Source organism: Panthera uncia (assembly GCF_023721935.1).
Source record: "Panthera uncia isolate 11264 chromosome D3 unlocalized genomic scaffold, Puncia_PCG_1.0 HiC_scaffold_8, whole genome shotgun sequence".
Taxonomy (NCBI): Eukaryota; Metazoa; Chordata; class Mammalia; order Carnivora; family Felidae; genus Panthera; species Panthera uncia.
This window is the reverse complement of record NW_026057586.1, coordinates 40,327,606-40,353,939: the sequence shown is the minus strand read 5'-3', so window position 1 is coordinate 40,353,939 and position 26,334 is coordinate 40,327,606. Positions and strand designations below refer to the sequence as shown.

General features: G+C 40.5%; 1 protein-coding gene across 4 annotated transcripts in view; it reads right to left on the bottom strand.

Annotated features, from left to right (window-relative positions):
* B4GALT6 (beta-1,4-galactosyltransferase 6) overlaps nt 1-25,978 on the bottom strand; it is a 96,495-nt gene extending 70,517 nt beyond the window's left edge. For 2 of the 4 annotated variants that reach the window (XM_049619534.1, XM_049619533.1), the window contains exons 1-2: nt 25,665-25,978; nt 3,088-3,204 (exon numbers count right to left, since the gene is read on the bottom strand). In XM_049619534.1, coding sequence (XP_049475491.1) covers nt 3,088-3,204; nt 25,665-25,779 — 232 coding nt within the window. In that variant the 5' untranslated portion in view covers nt 25,780-25,978. Of the gene's footprint in view, nt 1-3,087; nt 3,205-25,664 lie in introns of those variants that run through there. The other 2 variants (XM_049619535.1, XM_049619537.1) reach the window with 1 other exon arrangement.
* Between the last annotated feature and the right edge of the window lie 356 nt (nt 25,979-26,334).

The window sequence follows — 26,334 nt, the reverse complement described above, 5'->3', positions numbered from 1 at the left end:
TAGAAATATCACAATCTATTTGCCATCAAGTGTTAAATTTTAAATGAGCCAGTACATGTTAATCGATTTTCCCCTAGAGTTCAGTTAGCTCTTTGTACACCTTATTGGCCATTATCTCCTTTTTGCAGATTATATCTGTATGTCTGTGCAGAAATAAACTGCATTATATTGGTGCACCTGGATGGCTCAGCCGGTTAAGCATCTGACTCTTGATTTCCACTCAGGTCATAGTCTCAAGGTCATGGGATTGAGCCCTGGGTCAGACTCTGTGCTGAGCATGGAGCCTGTTTGGGATTCTCTCTCTCTCTGCCCCTCACCCACTCACACATGCCCGTGCTTGCACGCACACACATGCACACACTCTCTCTCTCTCTCTCCCAAAATGAATAAACTTAAAAGAAAAGAAATAACAGTATTATAAATAACCATGTATGCTTCCATCTCTCCCAAAAGCCTAGAGATCCTCATACAAAGGGAGGATATTGTTCTTAATGTTGTATCTCCAGTATCTAGTAAAGTACACTAACCATACCAATTGTTCAATATCAGTGAACATGGCAAAAGCCTCATAGTTGCCTACTCAAACTCCATTTTCTCTTTCTCCTTAGGTAACAGAACCCCAATTTCATTCAAAGCACCAGTGTACCCAGCTCAAAGACTGTAATTTATAGCCTGTTATAACAAAGTCCTGGCCAACGAGATTTAAACAAAGATACCATGTGAAACTTCTGGGAAGTCTCCTTAAAAGGGTCCCTCTGTTCTTCCCTCTTCCTTTCTTCCTTCTTACTGACCCAAGTACAAATATAAGGACTGGGGCCCTATAACAACCTCAGACTGTAAAACTCTGTGACAGAGCAGAAGATGGAAGGCATGTGAGGACACTCTCCACCACAGCCACAGATAGCCAACTTCCAGACATAAGAATATAAAGCCTCATGTGCTTAAGCCACTGCAGCCGGGTCTTTCTTATGACCAATCCCGATCTGTAGCTGATACAATGACTGTCCCCAGAGAACAGTGTTACCACCAGTGAAGGAACCATGTGAAAAGTTTTCAAAGGTTGACAAAAGTAAGCCAACTCTTACCAAAGCTGGCATGAGTTGTTGGGTCACTATTGAAAATACGAGATGGAAGGGGCACCTGCGTGGCTCAATCGGTTGAACGTCCAACTTCGGCCCGGGTCATGATCTCACAGTTTGTGAGTTCGAGCCCTGCGTCGGGCTCTGTGCTGACAGCTCAGAGCCTGGAGCCTGCTTCAGATTCTGTGTCTCCCTCTCTCTCTGCCCCTCCCCCACTCATACTCTGACTCTCTCTCTCTCTCTCTCTCTCTCTCAGAAGAAGTAAACATTAAAAAAAATTTTTTTAAAAAAGAAAGAAAATATGAGATGGTAAAGGGGAAAAGAGGATTTCCCCATTTCTTTCTTGTCTTCCAGTTGTGGGGTCTTGACTCAGTAATAAATTCTCTTAATCAAGCTCAATGTTCTCACATAAAACTTATTCATGCCCCAGGAAAAGAACCTGATCATGCACAGAAGTCCAGCACTCCCTTATACGAATACAGTAACCTAAGATGCTGAGTATTTCTGTTCAGTGGAGTGAACTTTTAGTGAACACTTTCACAATCAACTTATTCAACCAGAACAAGTCCTAAAGAAGCTTTTATAATGTTTAAACTGCTCCTAACACTGACCTACTACTCAGAAGACCAATTAAAGCAGAAGACCAGTTAACAAGATTTTTACTATACTATTAAAATTCCAAGTACAATGACAGTCTTTCTAAAAGAAATTTCTTTAAAGTTAAAAGGGAGAAAACAAGAGTGTTTTGATTTGTGACATCATCAAACAAATCAGGCAAATGGCTAGAATGGATTTCATAGAAGCACGTGTGAAATTAAATTAAGAATCAATATGATACAGTCTTGAATTTTTTAGAAGGGTAAAACTATTACCCACCTTAACAGACATTTTAAGAAGATCTATGGTTGGAAGATAGGGACTTCCTATTAATAGAGTGTGTGTGTGTGTGTGTGTGTGTGTGTGTGTGTGTGTGTGTCTGCCTCTTGTTTACAATGGCACATTGGAGAACTATTGACATAAATTAAATCTTTTTTTTTTAATGTTTATTTATTTTTGGGAGAGACAGAGACAGAATGCGAGTGGGTTGGGACAGAGAGAGAAGGAGGCACAGAATCTGAAGCAGGTTCCAGGCTCTGAGCTATCAGCACAGAGCCTGACACGGGGCTCAAACTCACAAGCTGTGAGATCATGGCCTGAGCTGAAGTCGGACACTCAACCGACTGAGTCACCCAGGCACTCCAAATCTTTAATTTTAACTGCTTAAAATGAGAATATAGAGGATGCAACAAGTGACAATGAATCACTAAAACCTTTAAGTAACCTCTAATAACACTTCAGGAGACACCGCAGAAACTCTGCCACATGGGGGCATGAGCATTCTTCCACAGTAGTTAAAGCTATTTACATCAAGTCTACCTTCATTAAAGCACTACTTGGGCATATTACTTAAGTTTTAACCAAATGTGATTGTGATGGAGAGTCTACTTCCAGATAATATTTTTAAAGAAGAGCAGCTAGCTACGGATTTCCAATCTTCAATAATTTCTCCTGAAGCCCCCTTAAAAAGCCATACAATTATTAAGAATCTTCTGCAATTAAAAACAGTAAGTATTTTCTAGACATAGTTGAAAAACATTTTAGGAGTCAGAATGGGCATAAAGAGAGACAGCAAAAGGACTAATATGGATAAACTACTCTCTCTGTGGTTAATTCCTCTTGACAATAGGTGAATTGGAAAAGCTTTTTGCATTGTATGCTTGCAAGAATTAAGTATCTTTGGACAAAACCCCCGTCCCCTCTGTGAGAACACTTTTACATATCCTAAAACATGGGACAGCCCTGGCTCACGCAGTACAAGAACCTCCCCGCACAGACAGTAGGAGACACCTTCATCATTAACAGAGTTACTTAGAGACAAAACCAGAGGCTGCGAGACTTGGTTTACCTCTTTTCGCTACAAACGTTAAGAAACAGAAGCAGAGAAGGAGGAAGCAGCTAGCCATCTCACCTGTACCGTTGAGTGTGGTGTTCTTGTTTGTGTACAGCCTGATCATATGTCCTATGGTTTTCACATTTTCTCTCAACATTATTCCTCGAGCTTGTACCATGAAGAGATACGTGTTGGCTACAAAAGAAAAAAGATGAAGTATCATGACTCAGTATGCTTTTGTTTTTAATTTAATAAAATAATAGTCAGAATGAGGAACTGTCCAACAGACCCCAACTGACTTAATCAGCATGTCCAAAGAGAAAACAGAAATATAAAATGATTACTGCCCATTATCAAAAACTTATAAAAACAGGGGTGCTTGGCTGGCTCAGTGGGGAGAGCATGGGATTCTTGATCTCAGGGTTTTAAGTTGGAGCCCCAAGTTAGGAGTAGAAATTTCTTAAAAAAAAAAAAATATATAAAAAACAACAACAACAACAAACAAAAACATAAAACAAACTGCTTTTTTAAAACAATAAAAATGAAAGATTTAAGTAGTGATGTCCATCAAATAGAATGAGACTAACTGAATATCATAATTCCTTTATTCATAAATTATTTTCTACCATAAAATATACTTAGAAATTTCAAAAAAGGCATTTTACTACAAATATACAATCACATAATATACTTTCTCTAATTCTATATGAATTCCCTCAAATCAAAACTCCAACAAAGGCAAGCATTCCTTATCTAATCATAAATATATCATAAATCACCACATCTAGTATGAATATGAATCTCACAATAGATCTTGCAAATTCTCAGTGTCTTTGGGGAAGGAGAGTTAGGGGGCAGAATGACCTAGAATCAATACCTATTTTGGTAATTTCTCTCTACTGAGTTAATTTCTTGGAACTTTTACACTCCCTTTCAATCACAAATCTACCTACCAGGATTGTAAAAGCAGACACAATCAAAATCAATGTGCATTTTCAAGTTGGTACATTTAATTCTTAGTGGTTAAGTGCTTCGAACTAGGCCCCAAATGTCTTCCTTTGGGAGAAACTGGTAAATTGACCAAGATTACAAAAATCTCTGCCTTTAAGAGATGCCAGGCCTCTTCAGAGAGGCACAGAAGTAATCAAAAGATCCTTTCTTTCTCAGTCATGATTCTACAAGCACAATGCAGGCATAACTTTGGACAGCTCACCGAATCTTGGCCTCCTCCCCTAAAAAAGGCAGTACTGCCCTGGCTGTTCTCTAAAGCCCCTTCTTCTCTAAATTCTCCAAGCATACGACCAAAACATCATGAACTCCACACAGTCAAAGGGAGGAGGATCATTTTCATGGCAAAACCAAAAAACTGCAAGGTTCACCTAATGACTCTTAGGATTTTAAAATAATCTGACCCTGAACACTGTAATGACACTCTCAAAAAATGAATGCCAAGTTAAAAAATCTTAAATGCCAACTAATTTTCTGGGTCTTATTCTACTTCCTTGAGATGATACAAAGAGATGAGCAAAATGTAATGTTTACTACCTCCTTTCCCATTTTTTATGTCAATGTTAATTTGCTCAAAATACAAAGGAGCAAAGTAAATAAAACTAGTAGAGAACAGAGTAAAATAACACTCTCCTCTTACCTTCAATCTGTAACAGAGACAGAAACAGAAATCCAAGCTTCACATAAGTTCTACCTCAATCATTTTAAGAGCATGTCTACATCCTCTCTAGAAAGCAGTCCTATAATTATATATAACTCATTTAGGCTTGAATTTATTACACCCGTGGGTTTATAAACACAAGCTTTTATTACCTTTTTGCCCTTCAGTGGACTTTAAAAGAAAGAAGAAAACAAAGTGCAAAATGAAAACAAAAGAATAGCCAACCAAAACAAATGTAGGAAAACAAAACTTCAACTGAATTGATACAGGGAAAAACCATCAAATAGAAAACTAATGCCAACTGGTTTTCAACACCCTGGATCATTTAAACTTGAACTTACGTAGGAAATTTATTGTCGGTGATGTAAATACCTTGTAAGACTTGTTCCATACCAAACTGGGGAAAAGACCTGTCATGAAGCAGCAGGACTGAGGCCCCTGTCAAAGTCTTAGCCTCCAGGAAACAGTACTGAGCCTAAGCAAGGATGTGCGAGTAAGAATGTAGATGCACTACCATGTGTCCTAGAAATGGAATTTTTTTTAACTACATTGCTTTTCCTTTTAACACACCAACTCATATACAGAAAATTGTCTGACATCTTGAATCCAAGTCAGATTTAAGCAGCAAGGAAAACATCGGGTATAGAAAAGAAACATCAAAGTCAAATGGTCCTAAAAACTTCAAAACATCAGGTAACAAAACTGCTAAGGAACATTAAAAAATAAAAAAAAAATTAAAAAAAAATGCCTGCTGGCAACTGTGACAAAGGTGAACCATTTACTGAAAGAATGCATTTATTACTCGTTAGATGGATAGAGAAAAAAATTCAGGAAAGCAAGACACCAAGCCCTCCAAATGGAAAATCTATTAGTTTGTCTTAAATCATTTACAGCTAATTGAGTTACATTCCTTAGGTTAATGGTCCTCGTGGGTTTAATCCCCAAAGATCAAAATCCATTAGGGAATGAAGCTGTTTTGTTTAGAGTTGTCATTAATGGGAAGAATGCAAGGTGTCAAAGTATTGCAAGGCACACTAAACCAACATGAGAATGGTTCCAACTACCTGATTTCCAAACACCCTACATTATTAACCACAAATAACCATTTGACTGCTAATTATCACAAATATAAAATGGAGTATCTTACTGGCAAACCAACAAATTCGACAAAATCCTCTTCTAAAATTTCTATTCCAAGGGTAAGAAACTGCATTTCAGAAAACAAATAGGAAAAACTTTCTCAGCTTTGCCCTTTGGTCTTGAGACAACTCAGAAATACACTAAAAACTACCACTGTTTAATTAAAATCATGCCCTGTTCTCTAGTTAATTTGCTATTTGCCTCTGCTTTATGAGACAAATTTATTTACATTGTTCTGTTTTTGGGGTGGGGAGGGGATACCTATAACTTAACAAAAACAAAAAAACTTCAAAAATCAACAGTTTACAACTTCCAGACATCTCACCCTGGGTTTGCGAGGCAAGAAATTTATGAACTTGCCTCATTCTCAACATCAGAAAACTAAGGAATGTACTGTGTCTCCCCATCTCTTTCCACATCTAGCTTTGTTCAGTGAAAAAAGTATTCAGTATTCAGTGAAAAAAGACAAGGAGTATGTGCCAGTCTGCACTGACCTGGAAATGTTTCCCGAGCTTCAAAGGCCTCAAACACAGTATCCCCTTGGTCCCAATACCACGTTCCTAACCTTACGACACGCTAGCACAGATCCTTTAACAGAAAGTAACCCAGTGAAGGAGATTATGTGAGTTAGGTACATTTTAAGTGTAGCACTGGAGCTAAGAAAGAGGTGCAAGAAATACAACTTGGGGTGACATGTATTTAAGAGTGGGAATTGGGGCACCTGGGTGGCTCAGTCAGTTAAGCGGCCGACTTCAGCTCAGGTCATGATTTCACGGCCCGTGAGTTCGAGCCCCGCGTCAGGCTCTGTGCTGACAGCTCAGAGCCTGGAACCTGTTTCAGATTCTGTGTCTCCCTCTCTCTGATCCTCCCCCGTTCATGCTCTGTCTCTCTCTGTCTCAAAAATAAATAAATGTTAAAAAAAAATTGAAAAAAAAATAAGAGTGGGAAATATGGCAGTGAATTACTGTAGAAAAATGATCCACAGAAGAGATAAATTCAGATGCATGGAGAGAGACCGCAAATAGGGTCACATAGATAAAAGATCCCAAGATGAATTAGTCTGAGCTTGAACACAGTGCAGGAGAAAGAGGAAATGGTCAACTATATCAAATGCCAGGAAGGCTAAGAAGAAAAACTAAAAAGAATAGCTTGGGGTGCCTGGGTGGCTCAGTCAGTTAGGCATCCCGCTCTTGATTTCAGCTCAGGTCATGATCTCGCAGTTCGTGAGATTGCACCCTGCATCTGTCCACATGGAGCCTACATGGAATTCTCTCTCTCTCACTCTCTGCCTCTCCCCCCATCAAAATAAATAAACTTAAAAAAAAATAACAGCTTAAAAAAGTAAAACACTAATATTCAGTACATACTCCTTACCAGACATCCTTAGAAAAGCTTCACATACACTAACCGAATTAATCCTTACAAGCAACCGTACAAGATAGGTACTAATATCATTCCCATTTTACAGAGTAAAAAAAAAAAAAAAAAAAAAAGAGGCATGGTTAAGTAATTTGCTCAAGGTCACACAGTTATCAGGTGGTGGTGGAGGCAGAATTCAAATCCCAGCAGTTTAGCTCTTTACCACCATACTATTTAGCCTCTTAAAAATGCTATTAGGAGATCACTGTCAATCTTTTAAGAGAAGAGTTTCTGGGAAGCAATGGAAACAAAAGGCAAACAGGAAAGAGTAAAGTGGGTAGTGGCAAAGTGAAAACAATTTTCAGAGAAAATTGTGAGAGCAAAGTCAAGGGAAAGTGCGTTTTGTTTTTTAGAATAGGAGAAACCTGAGCATGGCTGTGGCCTAAGTAGAGGGAAGAAAAAGTACATTTAAATTTAAGGCACAAAAAGAAGTAAAAGGAAGGACAGGAAAGCACATTTCCACTGATGGGACAGTGTACATAGAGGCTGTGGGGTACACAGGTGCTGAGCATATCCGGGAGTAAACAACCCAACTTGAGTAGAGTTTGGAAGCAATGGAAAATGATTTGTAAAGGTCCACATGGATGGATGGTGTGGGGGGAAAAAAAAAACACAGAAGAAAAAAGGGGAGCAGACTTGAGGTCTTTGTGAAGATGAGAAGTAATGTTAACAATGGTGAGAAAGTGCCAGAAGTATAAGATTAGGAAGACTGTGGACTGGGAAGTGCCAGGGAGAACAGGTCACAGCTATGGGGACTTGGCACATGGGAGGATGGAAGACAAGGACCGGACTGCCTGATGGCCACCGAGAGAGACGTCAGTGGGACAGGAGGTGGAGCTGGAAGGTTCTGAACTGATGCAGGCATATCTCAGAGACACTGCTGCAGTGGTCTGCTGCAGACCACCACAATAGATTTTTTTAATTAATTAATTAATTTATTTATTTATTTTATTTTACTATAATAAATCAAGTCAAACAAACGTTGTCACTTCCCAGTGCATCTAAAAGCTACACTTACACTGTACTCTAAGCATGCAACAGCTTTATGTCTTAAAAAGCAATGTACATAGCTTTTTTTTTTAATGTTTATTTATTTTTGAGACAGACAGACAGAGCACGAGCAAGGGAGGGGCAGAGAGAGAGAGGGAGACACAGAATCCGAAGCAGGCTCCAGGCTCAGAGCCCGAAGTGGGGCTCAAACCCACGAAGCACGAGATCATGACCTGAGCTGAAGTCGGATGCTCAACCGACTGAGCCACCCAGGTGCCCCAAAAGCAATGTAATACCTTAACTAAAAAATACTTTATTGCTAAAAAATGTTAATCATCATCTGAGTTTTCAGCAAGTAATAACCTTTTCGCTGATGGAGGGTCTTGCCTCAAAGTTGATGGCTGCTGACTGATCAGGGTGGTGGTGCTGAAGGCTGGGATGGCTGTGGCAATTTCTGAAAATAAAACAACAACCAAGTTTGCCACATCAAATGATTCTTCCCTCCACGAATGATTTCTCTGGAGAATGTGATGCTGTTTGCTAGCATTTTATCCATAGTAGAACTGCAAACCTGGAGTCAATCCTCTCAGACCCTGCCAATGCTTAATGAACTAAGTTTATGTAATATTCTAAATCCTCTGTTGTCATTTCAGCAATCTTCACGGCATCTTCCCCAGCAGATTCCATCTCAAGAAACCACTTTCTTTGTTCATCCATAAAAAGCAACTCCTCACCCGCTCGAGTTTTATCATGAGATTGCAGCAAATCAGTCACATGATCAGACTCCACTTGTAACTCTAGTTCTCTTGCTATTTCCACCACATCTGCAGTGACTTCCTCCACTGAAGTCCTGAACCCCTCAAAGTCATCCATGAGGGTTAGAATCACTTTCTTCCAAACTCCTGGTAATACTGATATTTGGACCTCTTCCCTCCATAAATGTTCTTAATAGCATTTAGAACGATGAATCTTTTCCAGGTTTTCAACTTACCTTGCCCAGATCCATCAGAGGAATCACTATGTATGGCAGGTAAAGCTTTATGAAATGTATTTCTTAAATAATACTTGAAAGTCAAAATGGCTCCTTGACCCATGGGCTACCGAATGGATGCTGTGTCAGCAGGCATGAAAATACTAACTTCATTGTGTATCTCCGTCAGAGCTCTTGAGTAAAGGTGCCTTGTCAATGAGCAGAAATATTTTGTAAGAAACCTTTTTTTCTGAGTAGGTCTCAACAGTGGACTTTAAATATTCAGTAGTAAACCATGCTGTAAACAAATGTGCTCTCATCTAGGTTTTGTTGTTCCATTTCTAGAGCACAGGCAGAGTAGACTTAGCATCATTCTTAGGGTCCTAGAATTTTGGGAATGGCAAATGAGAGATGGTTTCAATTTAAAGTCACCTGCTACATTAGCCCCTACCTAACAAAAGTCTGCCTGTCCTTTGAAGCTTCGAAATCAGGCATTGACTTCTCTTCTCTAGCTATAAAAGTCCTGGACTGTGTCTTCTTCCAATAAAAAGCTGTTTTGTCTATACTGGGTATCTATTGTTTAGTGGAACCACCTAACTAATTAGCTAGACCTTCTAGATAAGTTGCTATGGCTTCTACACCAGCACTTGCTGCTTCTCCTTGCACTGCCATGTTATAGAGACAGCTTCTTTCCTTAAACCTCATGAACCAACCTCTGCTAGCTTCAGACTTTTCTTCTGCAGCTTCCTCACCTCTCTCAGCCTTCCCAGAATTGAAGAGAGTTAGGGCCTTGCTCTGGACTAGGCTCTGGCTTCAGGAAATGTTGTGGCTGGTCTGATCTTCTATCCAGACCACTAAAACTTTTTCCATTTCAGCAATAAGATTGTGTCACTTTCTTTTCATTCATGTGTTCACCAGAGTAGCGCTTTTAATTTCCTTCAAGAACCATTCTTCTGGGGGCACCTGGGTGGCTTAGTCAGTGAAGCATCCAACTCATTGATTTCAGCTCAGGTCATGATCTCGCAGTTTATGAGTTCAAGCCCCATGTTGGGCTCTGTGCTGACAGCATGGAGCCTGCTTAGGATTCTGTGTCTCCTCTCTTTGCCTCTCCCCACTTGTCCTCGCATGCACACACATGCTCTCTTTCAAAAATAAACAAACTTTATGGGGTGCCTGGGTGGCTCAGTCAGTTAAGTGTCCAACTTCGGCTCAGGTCATGATCTCACGGTTCATGAGTTCAAGTCCCACATTGGGCTCTGTGCTGAGCATGGAGCCTGCTTTGTATTCTGTGTCTCCTTCTCTCTCTGCCCCTTCCCTCCTCGTACTCTCTGTCTCCCTCAAAAAATAAATAAACAAAACATTAAAAAATAAAAAAATAAAAGAAAATAAAAAAACCTTTCCTCTGCATTCATATCTTGGCTGTTTGGTGCAAGAGAGCTTTCCACCTGTCTTGGCTTTCGACATCCCTTCCTCACTAAGCTTATTCATTTCTAGCTTTTGATCTAAAGTGAGACGTGCAACTCTTCCTTTCACTTGAGCACCTAGAAGCCACTGTAGGATTATTAATTAGCCTAATTTCAATATTGTTTTGTCTCAGGAAATATAAGGAGGCCCAAGGAGAGGGAGACTGACAGGGAAGGGTCAGTCAGCAAAGTGTCAGAACACGCACATTTATTGATTATTAAGTTTGCTGTCTTAAGTTTGGGTTCATGACACCCAAAACAATTACAATAGTAACATCAAAGAACACAAATCACCATAACAGATATAATAATAATGAAAACGTTTGAAATATAGTGACAATAACCAAATGTGACACAAAGACATGGAGCAGAAGCTGTTGGAAAAATGGTGTCAACAGACTTTCCCGACGCAAGATTGCCACAAACATTCAATTTGTAAAAAATGCATTATCTGCAAAGCACAATAAAGTGAAGCATAATAAAATGAGGTACGCCTGTACTAACTGCCAAAATCATCCCAGGATGCAGAATGTTGGGGGCACAGGCTTCTAAAGAGAAGAGAAATGAATGAACATTTATTGAGTACCTACATTGGTCAAGCTACCTGCTGTATACAAATATATGTAAATATATATACATATAATTATATTTAATTCTTTTTTTAGTTTTTTTAATGTTTATTCGTGAAAGAGACACAGAGCATGAGTGTGGGGGGGGGGGAGAGAGAGAGAGAGAGAGAGAAAGATAAAGAGACAGAATCCAAAGCAGGCTCCAGGCTCCAAACTGCCAGCACAGAGCCCAGTGCAGGGTTCGAACCCATGAACCGCGAGACCATGACCTGAGCCAAAGTCGGACGCCTAATCAACTGAGCCACCCATGCGCCCATGATTATATTTAATTCTTAAACTGCCTGTATGTATCAGGTTGAATGGAGACCCCCCCCCCCAAAAGATATGTGCACATCCTAATTCCCAGAAGCGGTGAAAATGTTATCTTATTTGGAAAAGGAGTCTTTGCAGATGTAATTAAGGATCCTGAGATGAGGAGATCATCCTGGATTATCCGGGTGGGCATAAAATCCAATGACAAATGCACGGACAAGAAAAGGGCAAGGGATCATTTACACACACACACACACACACACACACACACACACAGAGAGAGAGAGAGAGAGAGAGAGAGAAGAAAGAAATGTAAAGATGGAAGCAGAGACTGGAGTGATGTGGCCACAAGCCTAGGAAGACAAAGAATGCCAAGAGGCACCTGAGGCTGGAAGAAGGAAGGAAGGATTCTCCTTGAGAGCCTCCAGAGGGAGCACAGCCCTGACACTTGATTTCAGACTTTTGGTCCCCAGGACTGTGAGATAATAAATTTCTGTTGCTTCAAGCCACTCAGTGTGTGGTAATGTGTATAACGGCCATAGGAAACTAATACACTACCACATGGCATGGGTACAATTTTCCCCATCGTAAGATCCAAAAACAAACTCAGAAGCTGCATAGGTAGGTATTAAAAACTGGGATTCAAGGACAGGTCTGAAGGACTCTGAGGGGCAGCAATGTGTTAGAAGCAATGGTTGAAAGTCATAGAGCAGAGGGAGGGACAAAAAAGAAAAAAAAAAAAGAAAAATCTTCAATGTAAGAAGTTCTGAGGGGAGTGAGAAGGGATCAACCAGATTCCAACTAGTGCAAGGAAGAAGAGGAGGAAATCAGAAGGGGCACTTATAGTTTCCCATATTATCTACAGAACACATAAAGAATTGAACAATGTGGAAAAAAGAAAAATACTGCTTCCATTACACCCCTTGATATTAGTACAGATATCTGAATCAGATAGCTCTGAATTTCTAAGAACTCACAATAATCTTCTAAGTATCTATTTCAGATGCTTAAAGGTTTTCTTCTTCCCACATCTAGCCCTCGTTCAACAAATTCCCAGAAATTACTCATCCAAGATGGTAAAGCTAAACATATTATCTCTGTTAATCATGTTGTAAACCCCAGAATTAGGCCAGATAATATGTGAAATATTGTTCATACTTTGTCTAGGACCAAAGTACTGCCTGGGTTAAAAACAAAAAAGTAACAAATTTCTAGGCTGTGCCAGGCTGTAAGACAAACAATTCACTTTATGTCAAGGTACTATTTAAGCAGAGTACCTCACCATGGTGATGATAATTCAAAGCCAGGTATGGGCTCAAGGAAATCTGTAGTGCAAATAATTACCAACCTACAATAACTTCCTCCCCATCTTTCAAGTGAGTCATGGGCTGACTAACGAATAAAGAGAATGAAAGACTTCTTCTGCATTCAGAATCCCATTTTATCAAGGAATAATGAATTTGGTGGTTAGACACGGTACAGATCTATTTCAGATCTTAGCCAACAGCTACAGCTTTGCTGATGTAGACACTAAAAATTAACACGAAATTCTTTACAACTGGTGCTTTTACCACTTCCACTCTGCAATTTAGCAGTCTTAAGTTATTTCTGGGGATTATTTCTGTTTGAATACTGATCAAAATTAAATATTTTTAAATAAAGTTGGACTTTTCCAACAGTCTTAAAGACGTTCAGGGTGGAGACGTGTTTGTTCAACACATATTTACTGAACGCTTACCATTTGCCAAGCAGTACCAGAAATTAAGGGGTCAGGGAGGTTCCTTTGTAAAAACCAAAATCCTAAAGCAGCATAAACTACCTAAAACATCAGAAGTACTTTTGCAGATCATCAGTGAAGCCTCGTTTAAACTCAGCTGATAATTCTAAAAATAGACTCTGAACCTAGCAATATGAAAACACTAACACAAGATATCAATCTGCACTGACATTTCTTAGTTGACTGTTGTTCACTTAAAATAGACACACGTTTCTTTAAAGCACAAACAAAAGTTAAGCATTATGCACCACATTGTAGGAAAGGAAAATTAGGAGGAAATGAGGGAATCAGGGAAGGAAGAATGTAGCCAATTAAATAGATTTTTTAACCTAATCGGTAAGGAAACTTATCTAATGAAATTACAGACTAAAAGATCAAACCATAAATAAACAGCCAGGCAACATTATTAAATTTCTGAAAATTAATGATTTCAGAATACATAAGGTGAATGTGAAATGAACCTTTACTGAAGAATTCTATCATGTGGGGCGCCCGGGTGACTCAGTTGGTTAGGTGTCCAACTTTTGATTTCAGTTCCAGTCGTGATCTTACGGCTCCGCACTGACAGCACGGAGCGTGCTTGGGATTCTCTCTCTCCCTCTCACTGCCCCTCTTCTGCTCACGCACTCTCTCGCTCAAAATAAGTAATTTTTTTTTTAATTCTCTCATGAGGAAAAAAGGTGAAAAGTATTTGAACTATATGTTTTATAATTATCCCCAATTTCCTTGTGTTTTCACAATTAAAATACCTTTTGAAATTTCAACTTATTTATGAAAGGAAAATGATTCTGTAACAAGCAGGAGAGAAGGAGACACTGTGGGAAATGAATTTCAAAGACTTCCAAAGCTAGAGCATATTTTCAAATCAATAAACAAGGCACCTTATAATTCTCTACCTTAGGTCTCTTGATTCAAATAAAAATAAAGTCCAATTTCTCTTCCTCTGAGTCAAACTAGAAATTGCATAAATCATAATTTCTGAGGTATTAGCGTAATTATCAGGAAAACAATATATATAACATGGTTTCAATAAGGTCACATTAACACTAGCAAACCTCAAATATTTAAAAATAAAACAAGACCCAATATTTCAATCGAGATTATAGCACCAAGTTTCATATACCTACTTAAGTGTAACAATATTACGAAGAGACTTTTCTAGAAAAATGCTATATAAAATGTTTTTAAATCATTGGCTAACATGCCAGGTTATCTGCTTTAATCCCTTTTACTGATCTGATTAAGTAAATTACAATGTATCTTTCTAATAATTAAAAACACTAACAAATTTCAGATCAACCTATAACTCAGTCACATAGTCAGTGCAGATTCACAAAGAAACACATGATCCTGGTTGTCTTAAAGGATGTATTTGTCCATTCTGTCCATTTCTATTCTGGAGGAAAAAAATTCTTCACCATGACAGCCATCTCCACTCCAGTAAAACATGATGCTATAAACAAGTTAATCTAGTTTTTAAAAAGTAAGATTTCTTCTATGAAAGATCAAATGATATAAGATGATTAATTTAGAGAGGTAAACCTGTCAAGCACTTAACTTTTTTTCACCCACCAGTTGCGGTATTTGTCAGAAATAAAGTTCCCAGGGTCCAGAATTACCTAAGATGTATATTTAAAATGAACCAGAATCAGAATCAGAATCTCAGGTGATGAAACGTAGGAAATAAGTTTGTTTATGCAAACCACCTTAAGCACATTCCTGTTTGAAAAACCACTGCTTGTAGTAACTCTTTAAAAATAACATTTGTAACAAGCAAAAAATTAGAACTTCCTTTTACATCAGTTTAATTATATTAAATAAATCCTCTTTACACAGCTTTCTAATTCATGCACAGTTCATTCAGACATGGAAGAATCTAAGTTTACCTCCTAGTATAATGGTATCACACGATGATTTGGTTGAATCAAAGACTTTCACACACTCGAGTAATTAATCATGAAAACATAGATGCAAGCAAAAAGCCATATTTATTATGCCTCTGGAGAAAAAAACAAGTTAATTACAAATTTCAGATTTAAAATTACTAAGTATGTTTTCCTAAACATTTCGCCACGCCACGCAGCCAAAAATATAACTGCTGACGAACACCCTTTAAGCTATCTTTCCTATTTTAACTGAGGGTTTTTGCTGTGGCTTTAAACTAAACTTTGCCAAGTTTTGATATGACTAAAAACAAGTATGCTGATGAAACATAACAAATCAAGTTGGCTCACTGCAGGATTTATATACTAGAGAAAAATAAAATTGGGGTGTTACCTGAAATTCCCCAGTGAATCCAAGACATGGGATAAAAATGTCCAGTACTAACTGGAGTAAAGTCTTAATTTTGCAAAGGCGTGTTAATGGTGGTGTAGGTATCCTCGGAAAACCTACTTTCAACGTTGAATCAGCCTGATCTTCACCATAAATCACAATATTACCTGTATAGTACTCTCTTTGCTACTATGCTGACAAAAGGCAAAAATGGAAAAAAATAGTCTTTTAAATATTAAATCACTGTGTCCTCCATGAATTAAAAAGAGGAAAGAGAAGAGAAGAGAAAAGAAAAGAAAAGAAAAGAAAAGAAAAGAAAAGAAAAACAGATACAGAGGGAAAAGGGGAAAAAAGGATGACAGAGATGACAGGGACAGGCTGTTCTGATTAAACTGGTAAACTGCAGTCTGAGGCAGTGGTAACAACAGCCAGCTCGGTCTAAAGCAGCCAGGAAAACTGACCAGGAGAATAGTGCACAAATCAATGCTCTTGGGAATTCCCAAAAGTGACCTAGGAAATCCAAGCTCTAGAAAAATCACTGCAATGTACCTCTTTCCACTGTCTCCCTGCAGTCTCCCCATCCACCCCCACACCTACTTAAGACAAACATGAAACGCAGGCTTGAAAGGGAAAGGAAGTCATAAAAGGCAATGTGGGGGTGGGGGGACAGGTGGAGGAACAGGTCTGCCCCTAAGATGGGTGAGCAAGGGTGCTGTGGAGGTTAACATAGCATAACTGAGTGTAAGAGGCTATTAGAAGTCTGACCAGTCTCCCAAGCAAAGCACCTTCTCCAGCCTTAACAGGTGGTCATCTACCCCCGGATTAAAAACATGCTTATGAAGCACTTATTTCATTGTTTACTGACAACTCAGAATGCTGCGGTTTCTTAAAATCTGCTTCATGGGGCACCTGGGTGGCTGAGTCGGTTAAGTGTCCAACTTCGGCTCAGATCATGATCTCCCAGTTCGTGCGTCCAAGCCCTGCATTGGGCTCGTGCTGATGGCTCAGAGCCTGGAGCCTGCTTCAGACCCTGTGTCCCCTCTCCCCCACTCATGCTCTGTGCCTCAAAAATAAACATTAAATTTTTTTTTTTTAATCTGCCTCTTTGTAACTAAATTACCTTTATGGCTATCTGACGCTATCCAAAAAAGTTTCATCTCTCTTCTACGTGGTCTTCCTTTAAGCTGAAGAAGACAGAGCTCATATTTCCCCCAAACCATCTTCCAGGGCAACAATGATCAGGTCCTTCAACTCAGGCACAGTGGAAGAGTCAGATACCCCAAGCTGTACATTTCAGCTCTGCCAGAAAACTACTTCAGCTCTTCCAACAACAACGTGTGAGACTTCGGACAGGTGACAACCTTTGGGAGCCAGTCTTGCCTTCTCTTTCTTTACAAGACTATTCCATTAGCATGGGGCTGGGGGTGTGGCAAGGACAACTCTATGAAGCTCCAACAGTGAAGCAGTGGGCTACATTTGGGATCTTTCTCCTGTAACTTCTTTCTTTGCACAAAGATTTGGTTCCAGAGACACGAAGGCCTCTGGGTCCAAGGTTCCCATGGCCCCGGCCCTTGAACAGAGGAGCAAACCTAGAGGCTCCAGTGGGGAAACAGGCAGCCATAGCTCTGACCGCCAGAGAGCCTAAGGCCTACAAAGCCAAGTGTCCTGATAAGCCTTGTAGTATATCCTCTGATAAACAGGCTGGCCACACGATGGGCTAGGAAACTACCCACTGTATATAATAACACTGCCTCAAGAGAAAAATCCATCCTGTTCCCAGCTAAATTCCAACTGGTATTTGGAATACCTGCCATACAGAGACTACAAACCTAGATTAGGAGTTCCCTTTTAAAAGTATCCACAGACGTGGCTATTTTTACCTTCAATAAACATTAAAAGGCAGTAATGGTAAACACTGCTGCAGAATAAATACATCATTTACCTCGTTCTGCCACATTAACAGACCTCAAATGTATTCATGGAAGAATAACATGAAGAATGGTATTTAGCATTGTCAGATTTCTAATTTTTTTTTTAATTTTTTTTTTTTAACATTTATTTATTTTTGAGACAGAGAGAGACAGAGCGTGAACAGGGGAGGAGCAGAGAGAGAGGGAGACACAGAATCCGAAGATGGCTCCAGGCTCTGAGCTGTCAGCACAGAGCCCGACGCGGGGCTCGAACCCACGGACCGTGAGATCATGACCTGAGCCGAAGTCGGACCCTTAACCGACCAAGCCACCCAGGCGCCCCAGCATTGTCAGATTTCAACGAACAAATTTTCTCTTCAAAAATACCTAATTTCGGGGTGCCTGGGTGGCTCAGTTGCTTGTGTCCGACTCTGGCTCAGGTCATGATCTTGTGGTTTGTGGGTTAGAGCCCCACATTGGGCTCTGTGCTGACAGCTCAGAGCCTGGAGCCTGCTTCAGATTCTGTATCTCCCTCTCTCTCTCTGCCCCTCCCCCATTCACACTCTGTCTCTGTCTCTATCTCTGTCTCTCTCTCTCTTTCAATAATAAACATTTAAAAATTAAAAAAAAAAAAAAAAACCTAATTCCCACAGGCCCCTAGGATTTAGATTCACATATACTGAAACAACATAGTGGAGTTACATATGCTGTTCAAGGATGGCAATCTGACTGTGGTAGGCAGTCTCTAAGAATGCCTCCTATTCCCTTGATTGTAGACCAAACTGAGTGGCTCTTTTCTGAGAAAACACGGCAAAAGTGATGAGGTTGTGAACTGCCCTATGGAGAGGTCCATGTGGCAAGAAGTGAGGGAGGCCTCCAACTAACAACCTGCAGAGAACTGAGGCCCTCACTCCAACAGCCCTCAAAGAACTGAATCCTGCCCAAACCTACATGGGTGAACTTGGAAGGCTCCCCAGTGGAGCCTTCACCCACAACCCTGATCAACCCTCAGTACTCTGTAGACTCGTGAGAGAACTTGAACCACAGGCATGCAGCCACACCATATCCACATTCCTGGCCCATAGCAACTATGAGATAATACATATGTGTTCTTTTAAGCCCCTACATTTTGGGGTAATTCACAAAGTTATAGATAACTAATATGCTGACCAATCCAATTTTCTCTACTGTTCCTAATTCTCAGCCCAACCCTCCATAAACTCCCAAGGTGTCTAACATCCAACATCCCAATGGTATTGATTAGTCAGCTGGTAAGAGAACAAAGAAGCCGCCCTACCAACAGAAGGGACTGAATTAGAACCATTCAGCCACTCAACAATTCTTTAGTAAGCCTCTAGCATGCACCAAGGCAGAAACCAAATCTCTTAACTTAGTTTAGGAAACAGTTCACTCTATACTTAGATTTGATCAAATAAACTGAGCCCCTCACTCTAAACAGATAACTCAGACACCTACCTAATCTAGTACGAACTCCCTCAACCTCCTTCTCCATATTCATCTAATTATCTAATTTTTTGCTACAGCAAACATCTTTATGTCCTCTCTTCTCCCATCTCCAAAACTAATGTACCTATACGCTTTATCCCACTCTACCTGCTCTAATTCCAATCTTGCTCCCTTTAATCCATTCATAGTGGTACTGCCTAAATATTTCTGAAATGCAAATCTGATTGCGTCACTCTCCTACTTAAAATTTAAGCTCAATGGTTTGACATTGTCCTCAGGCTAACGTCCAAGTTCTCTTACCCAGTTTACAAGGATCACTCCGACTGGACCCATGTGTATCTCTCTGGCTCCAGCCCACACTCCTCTCTGTACTCTATGCTCTAGCCCCTAACTTTTTTTTTTTTTTAACTTTCCATTTCCCCCTCACCTCTTAGCTTTCAAATATTCCAATCTAGCACGAAATATTTTTCCCCCAAGCCAATTGTTTAAGTACCTAATTTAAGCTTCTGGCCGCAGCTTCATCTATGTCTTCTGCATAATGCCTAAATTAGTTTAGTGCCACCCCACAACCAGTGCATCCACAACAAATGGCATTTCACTCTACTCTAGAATAGTTATTCTTCAGTTGTGAGGATTTCTCACGGGTTATATGGTCTATGAAGACAAGGACCTGTGGATCCTGTTCAATGCTGAACCACAGTGTCCTGTAGAGACAAACATTTGCAGTATGAAGTCTTCCTAGACCACATGTTATAATCCGTTCTCTACTTACCTCCTACTTACCAAATTGGGAATTCTTCTAAGCATTAACCCATTGCAACACTTGTCTTGCTAATCATCATTTTTCATTCATTCATTCACTCACTCACAAAGGCCTCACTTCATTCCTATGATCTCTCTCTCCCTTCATTTTCCTGTTCCTATTTCTCCACTTGCCCTAAGTTGTGAGATTTCATCCATGGCTATCTTCTCTTCAGCTTCCACAAGCTCTCCTTGAGTGGCCATCCAAACTTCCCATGATGTCAACCACATTGACTGCCTATGTGAGACTGGGGAATGAATAGGGTAACAGAGCCTTTTGGGAAACTTTTCAAACTACACTTAGGCCTCCTCCATATTTTGATTTAATCCTTAGCGCCCCATGTTTACCAGTAACTGACATGACGAGTTACTTCTACTTGCAGGAGTTAGTTTTATCACTCAGGTGTGTTGGGGGAGAAATAGGTAAGTACCATTTACGTATATGCTGAAGACAGCCAAATCTCTCTCTTGTTAGACGTCTCTCCTAGGCTCTAAGTTCTTATTTGCGTCTTCCTACCTACTGACATGTTCTTCCTGGATATCCCACACTCTCTCTAAAGAGTTAGGATATCCTAACTCACTCTCTCTAAAACCAAAATAGCTCCCTCAAAGCACATGCCTGTCTATACCTCCTACCAGCCACCTAGCTGTCTAAGCTGGAATACCAGCATCCTCCTAAAGCCTCTCTCTTGCCTTCAATGTCACTACTCACATCCTCTCAACTCTGTCTGGATCCAACTATGACCTTGATCAGGTTCTCATATTCTACTTTCTGAGCTACTGACATAACTTCCTACCTGGTCTCCCTGCCACTGGTTCTGCCCTTTATCAATCATGCTCCATGCTAAAAGAAATGCTCTAAAACAAAGGATTGCATCATTCCCCTTTTCAAAACTTTTGATGTTTCCTGCTACTCCCAGGACAAAAATTTGAGCCTGGGATCAGTGACCAGCAAAGAAAGGCCCGGAGGGAAGAAACCACTGACACCAAGACCCAAATCAAAAGAAACCCTAAAAGGAGCCATGTAGGTCAGAGAACTTGGTGAGGAAAACACCAGTGGACCTTTGACACACAAAGCAAACTTCAACAGCTCAAAAAGAACACAACCAGGCTCACACAGCCAGGGCCAGGAGGCTAAAGGGCTATGATAAGAAAGCTGCAGGGCAACTTGCCACCTTCTGAGCTAGCCAAGAGGAACTCAGGCAAGGAAAAAAAAAAAAAAATTAAATGGGCATCAATGTTAAACATTCAGGAAAAATCAGTAGAAATACAACTACAGGATAAATGTATAAAAGCTTTGAAAATGGATACCATTGTAAGAAACAACTGAGACGATTTCATATGGAAAAAAAAACTGTGAAAGTAATCTATAAAAATTTAGAAAAAAAATGTCAGGGGGCTCTCAGCAATGACCTAACTAAGCCACCGTCTCCCATAACGCATACCCGTGCACACAGACCCCCACACTCTGACCACCCATCAGCTACACCAGAAGTAGCAGAGCTCACAAACCGCCCAGAGGCCCGCTAACAAAGCACTTGCGGGTAATTCCTTAAAGGTACCATAGGAATTCAGACCAAAGTGCCCCAACCAGATTCCACCTCTCTACTCAAAGAATAAAACAGCCTGTCAGCATGTCTAGGAAAGGTCGGAAGCTCTGGTGAGTCAAATAGACAGTGAAACCCCATTCCCAAAGGAGTTATGCAATCTTCTCCGCCATACTACCCCACTAATTATAGGTACATCAACTCTTTTTCTTAATCATAGACACTTTGATAAACCTGTGCGAGTCAAGTCCAGCTTCTCTCTGCCAGGAATTTTTGGGTCCTCGACACCAAAATACTGGCTGACCTGCCACTCCACATCCTAAGTGGTAGCCGGGTGGAAATACTTCTGTTTTTAAGTACCTTTGCCCATGCTGTCCCATTGCTTAGTCCGGAAAACTCTCAATGGCCTGCTCCAACCACCAGCTCCTTCTGGATATCCGTAACTAGCCCACACTCCACAAGGCATGCTTTCCAAGGACTGGCTATAGCTCTTTCCTGATGTTCATCCCATTGTAGCATGAGGGAAGTAACTGTGTCTTAGTCATCTATCTTCTGTGCCTCAAACAATGTCCAGCCTATGTGAGATACTCCACTTGTGTTTACTGAATGAACTTGGAAGTCAGCTCATCTTCTCCTTTGATACTATAGCAGGAAAATAGAAGTACGTTGTGTTGGAAGTTACAATGGAAACTGTTTCATGCTAAATGGAATTTCACTGGCAATCCAGCCAGGTCAAGACCTTGGGGGGAAACTGCACTCATCTTTTTGCAATCCTGCACAAAAGCAGAAAGAGAATGAGAAACAATTAATGGCTCCTGACTCTACCAGGTGGGCTAGGGGAAGCGGTCTATGGACTTCCTAGGGGGGTAGTCTGCAGACCAATTTCCCTTCTACTAAAGTTCATGATATAAAGACTGTCCCTGTATTTCCAGCATGAATTAGAAATTTCAAGGAAAACGTTTCAAAATATTCTTAAGAATAATGAGCATAGAGTTTGATGGAACTCATTGTAGCTTAACACCCATTAGCCAAAAAAACTGTTGAACACCAGAAAACACTGGAAACGAAATAGATCAGGCTGTCTACAACTGTGTGGTACTACACAGAGGGAAGAGAGAGAGGGAGGGAGAAACACAGGTAAAGAAGACTGAGGAAGAGGAACTAAAAATGACAGACCGATTGCCTGGGGGAAGGCGCATGACAAAAATAGGTCTCTGGACATAAAAGGCAGGAAAATATAATTAATGTCTACTCAATAAGTTGGTGTGGATAGGAATAATATGGGCTTTTTAACAGAAGAGATTTGAAACATTTATTTAAGATCAACAAAAAGTACCCTCTTACACAACATGTATTTTAGTCACATGAAAATTTTGCCCCAAGATGTAATTCAGGCTAAAAGATTAATTCTTTCGGGGCATCTGGGTGGCTCAGTCGGTTACGTGAGCGTCCGACTCTTGATTTCGGCTCAGGTCATGATCTCACGGTTTGTGGGTTCGAGTCCCGCATCCAGCTCCCCGCTGACAGTGCAGAGCCTGCTTGGGATTTTCCCTCCCTCTCCCTCTGGTCCTCCTGTCCCTTCTTTTTCTCTCTCAAAATGAATTTAAAAAACTTAAAAATAATTAAATATGAATTATTTCAAGAAGATTCTCTGTACACCTCATGCAAATTAGTTAGTTATAAGAACCTAATTAGTTTGGGGTACATCTCATTAATAAGAAACGTGTCATGAAATGGGAAGTATTCATAAGCATCTCTGTAGCATACCAAAGTACCATGGTTATCTTAAAAATCAACTTGTGCACTGACTGTTGCATTGTGAGCTGAACTAGCCACATTTTACATAAACTATCATTTTTATTTTAGAGAACTGACAAACTATGGTTAGATTCCTGTGTTTGACCTACATTTTCCCAAAAATGAACAAAGTGAGCCGGACACTTCCAAAAAAAAAAAACAAACAAAACAAAACTGACAGTATTTGTTGCCAATGGTAAAATTTGAGCTTTCAGGCAAAAATGTGAATTTTGGAAAACTGCTTCCCAACACTTAAAAGAAAAATAAGACTTTTTTTTTCTTGCTAAATAATACTTGGTTTGGGAAACAGACGATATAATAAATTGATAGTACTTTGTAAGTTTTGATTTTCATTCTTAAGTACTTTGTAAGTTTTGATTTTCATTCTTAACTGGCTTTAATCAACTTTTTTAAGTTATAAATTATAAGACCCACAAAAACAGTAGTTTAAACTGTGTCAGCCTAATTGTCTGTATGAAAATTGCCAAATTTTTTATGACATACCATAATGTTATGGCAAACATTAAGTATATAAGTGAGAAAAATGTATTAGTATATCACATCAACTGAATTCTAAGAATCTACAGATTCAGTGCACCAAGAAAAAGGGATGACTAAGAAGCAACAGCTGGAATTTATTTCCTTTGGTTAGATTTTTGAGTAACCTAAGTTCAACAAGTTACTCAAAATACCAAGAAACAAAACTGTTGCCTAAGTGCAAAAAAAACTTTTTTCTCCAAAACCTCTCAAAGTTAAATATCTGATAAAATAACATCACCCAAAGATTTCCAACCTTTAAAGAGAGAGCTACATGACAAAGTAAAAATTGCTACAGAATGAAGAGTTTATTATTTTTTTAATTTATTTTGAGAGCATGCATGCACGGGGGAGGAGCAGACAGAGAGGGAGAGAGAGAATCCCAAGCAGGCTCTGTGCTGTCAGTGCAGAGCTTGACGCAGGGCTCGATCCTACAAACTGTGAGATCATGACCTGAGCTGAAATCAAGATTCAGACACTTCACCTACTGAGCCATCAGGTGCCCCGGTAAGAGTTAACTTATAAGACTTCCAAAATGGCAGAAGATTTTAAGAACAGCCACCAAATATTTTGGTTAACTACTCAAATCCACCGAGCTATCGCTGTCATTTCTTCTACAGGTTTCCAGGGGATTTTATTCAGCCTAAGGAAAAAACTGCATCAAAGGAAAATAATATTTTAAAATATTCACACCTCTTCAAACTTTAACCTAAACTTCTATTTTGGGATACATCAAGGTTTCAACAATTTATGTCTTCTCAAGCATCATTATCTGAGTTTAAACATCTTACTTGAATCCAAAAATTTAATCAAGAAAAAAATCATACAGTGATCCTGTTTTAGGAAATAAAACCGTCTCAATAAGGTTTGCTTCTTCCCTCTCCCCTGAAAGTCATTAATATAATCTACTATTGCACAGGACAATATCCTGATAACAATTCCATCTCAAAATTTTGCAGTTGTTTTCACTGTATAAGAGGCCATTCATTTTTGCCTGAACCAGGGAGAAATGGCACTGGCTCAAAAGCCTACCAGTGTCTAAAAAGAAATAATAGGAGATCCACATTAATACTAAGTTAACATTAAACTCATATTTTACACTAAATACACTAACATTAAATACATACCATAAATATTTAACATTAACTACATAATAACCAGGAAAAACCCAGAAAAAGTCTGGGAGACACGATGTGTTTTAATCCCATATGAGGTTCCTAGGTTTTAGTCACTAGAATGCCACATTGACACCTTTTCAACCAAAGGGGGCTGAGTAATTAGAATATATAATAAGCCAATTCAAGTAGATTATTAAGAAGGGTATTTAGGCCAAAGGCCCAAAAAATGATAAGTAGGCTAAAGTTAAACTACAAACTATCCCACAAAATTGTTGTTTTAATCGTTATTTTATCTCAGAAGTCATCCTAACAGGTAGCAGACTCTACCTACCCTTGAAAAGCAGACAAAATAATGGAGCATTGTTTTCATAAGAAAACTCATCGCCTAAAAATTCCTGAAGTATGTGGCACAAATGTTCACTGACCCCATTCTAAAAAAGTGACCTAGAACACTTGAAAACATACATTCTTGAACTCAATCACATTCGCTGGTGTTGGTTTCTCCATCATATTTTTACAATCAGCTATTATATCTGAGAGTGTGTGAATAAAACTAAGATTAAGCACTGAGTTTAAGCTTAAAGGACCCGATATTAAGTGAACAACGCTGTCATGAATACTCAAGAAAGCAACCAGGGCATCCGGGGTCACCACACCTAATTTTGCTGTGTCCGTTTAATGCAGTCTTCAAGTTATTCAAACGTGCACAAACGAAACTCACTCACGTACCAAAGCCATGCCCCCCAAGCAGTTTATCTGACACTCCTGAAATAACATTTCAAATAAAACGCTTTCTGCCGGGCCCCTGTTCGCACGCCTTCCAAATCCCGTAAGTGAACATCCTCCGTTTCCTTCGGCGTGACCGAGAGAAGTGAGGGTGTGTCTCGGTGCTTACCGATGCCTGGAGCCACATAGACGAAGTAGAGGCAGGACGAGGAGAGGGAGAAGAAGAAGATGAAGGCAAGGAGGGAGCGATTGGAGACCCGCATCATCCGCTTGAGCACAGACATCTTCCTGTTCCCGGCCAGCAGCTCGGGCTGCGTTCTCAGGCCGGACTTGGGGGCACCATCCAGGCCCTAAACTTCCACGAATGTGCTAAGAATAGCGAGACTGCAACGGGGTCCGCGTGGGGAGGCTCCGGGGGAGGGCCGGGGCGGGAAAGAGGAAAGGGGAGGGAGGCAGCGCACGGAATGAATGGGAGGCCGGAGAGTCGGGGGAGGGGAGGAGCGGGGGGGGGGGGGTTGGCAAGGGGGGGGGGGGGCCGGGGACAGCAGGACCTGAAGAGGCCGAGGAAGGGCAAGGACGTGCGCTTTATCCCCCCCCGCCCCCGGCAGCGGCGGGAGGAGGGGCTGCAGGTGGGGAGAAGCGCGGGCTGCACGCCGCGGCGCCCCTGCGGAGAGGGGCAGCAAAATGCAGCACGCCCGGGCTACCCGCGTTCACCGGGGTGCGGGACGCGAAGCCCCCGCGCTCCGGAGGCTGCCCGCCTGCGCTCGGCAGGCCTGCGCCGCCGCCTCGTCCGGGCCGCGGCGTCCCGTGCCTGCGCGGGGCTAGCGTGGGCTCCGGGG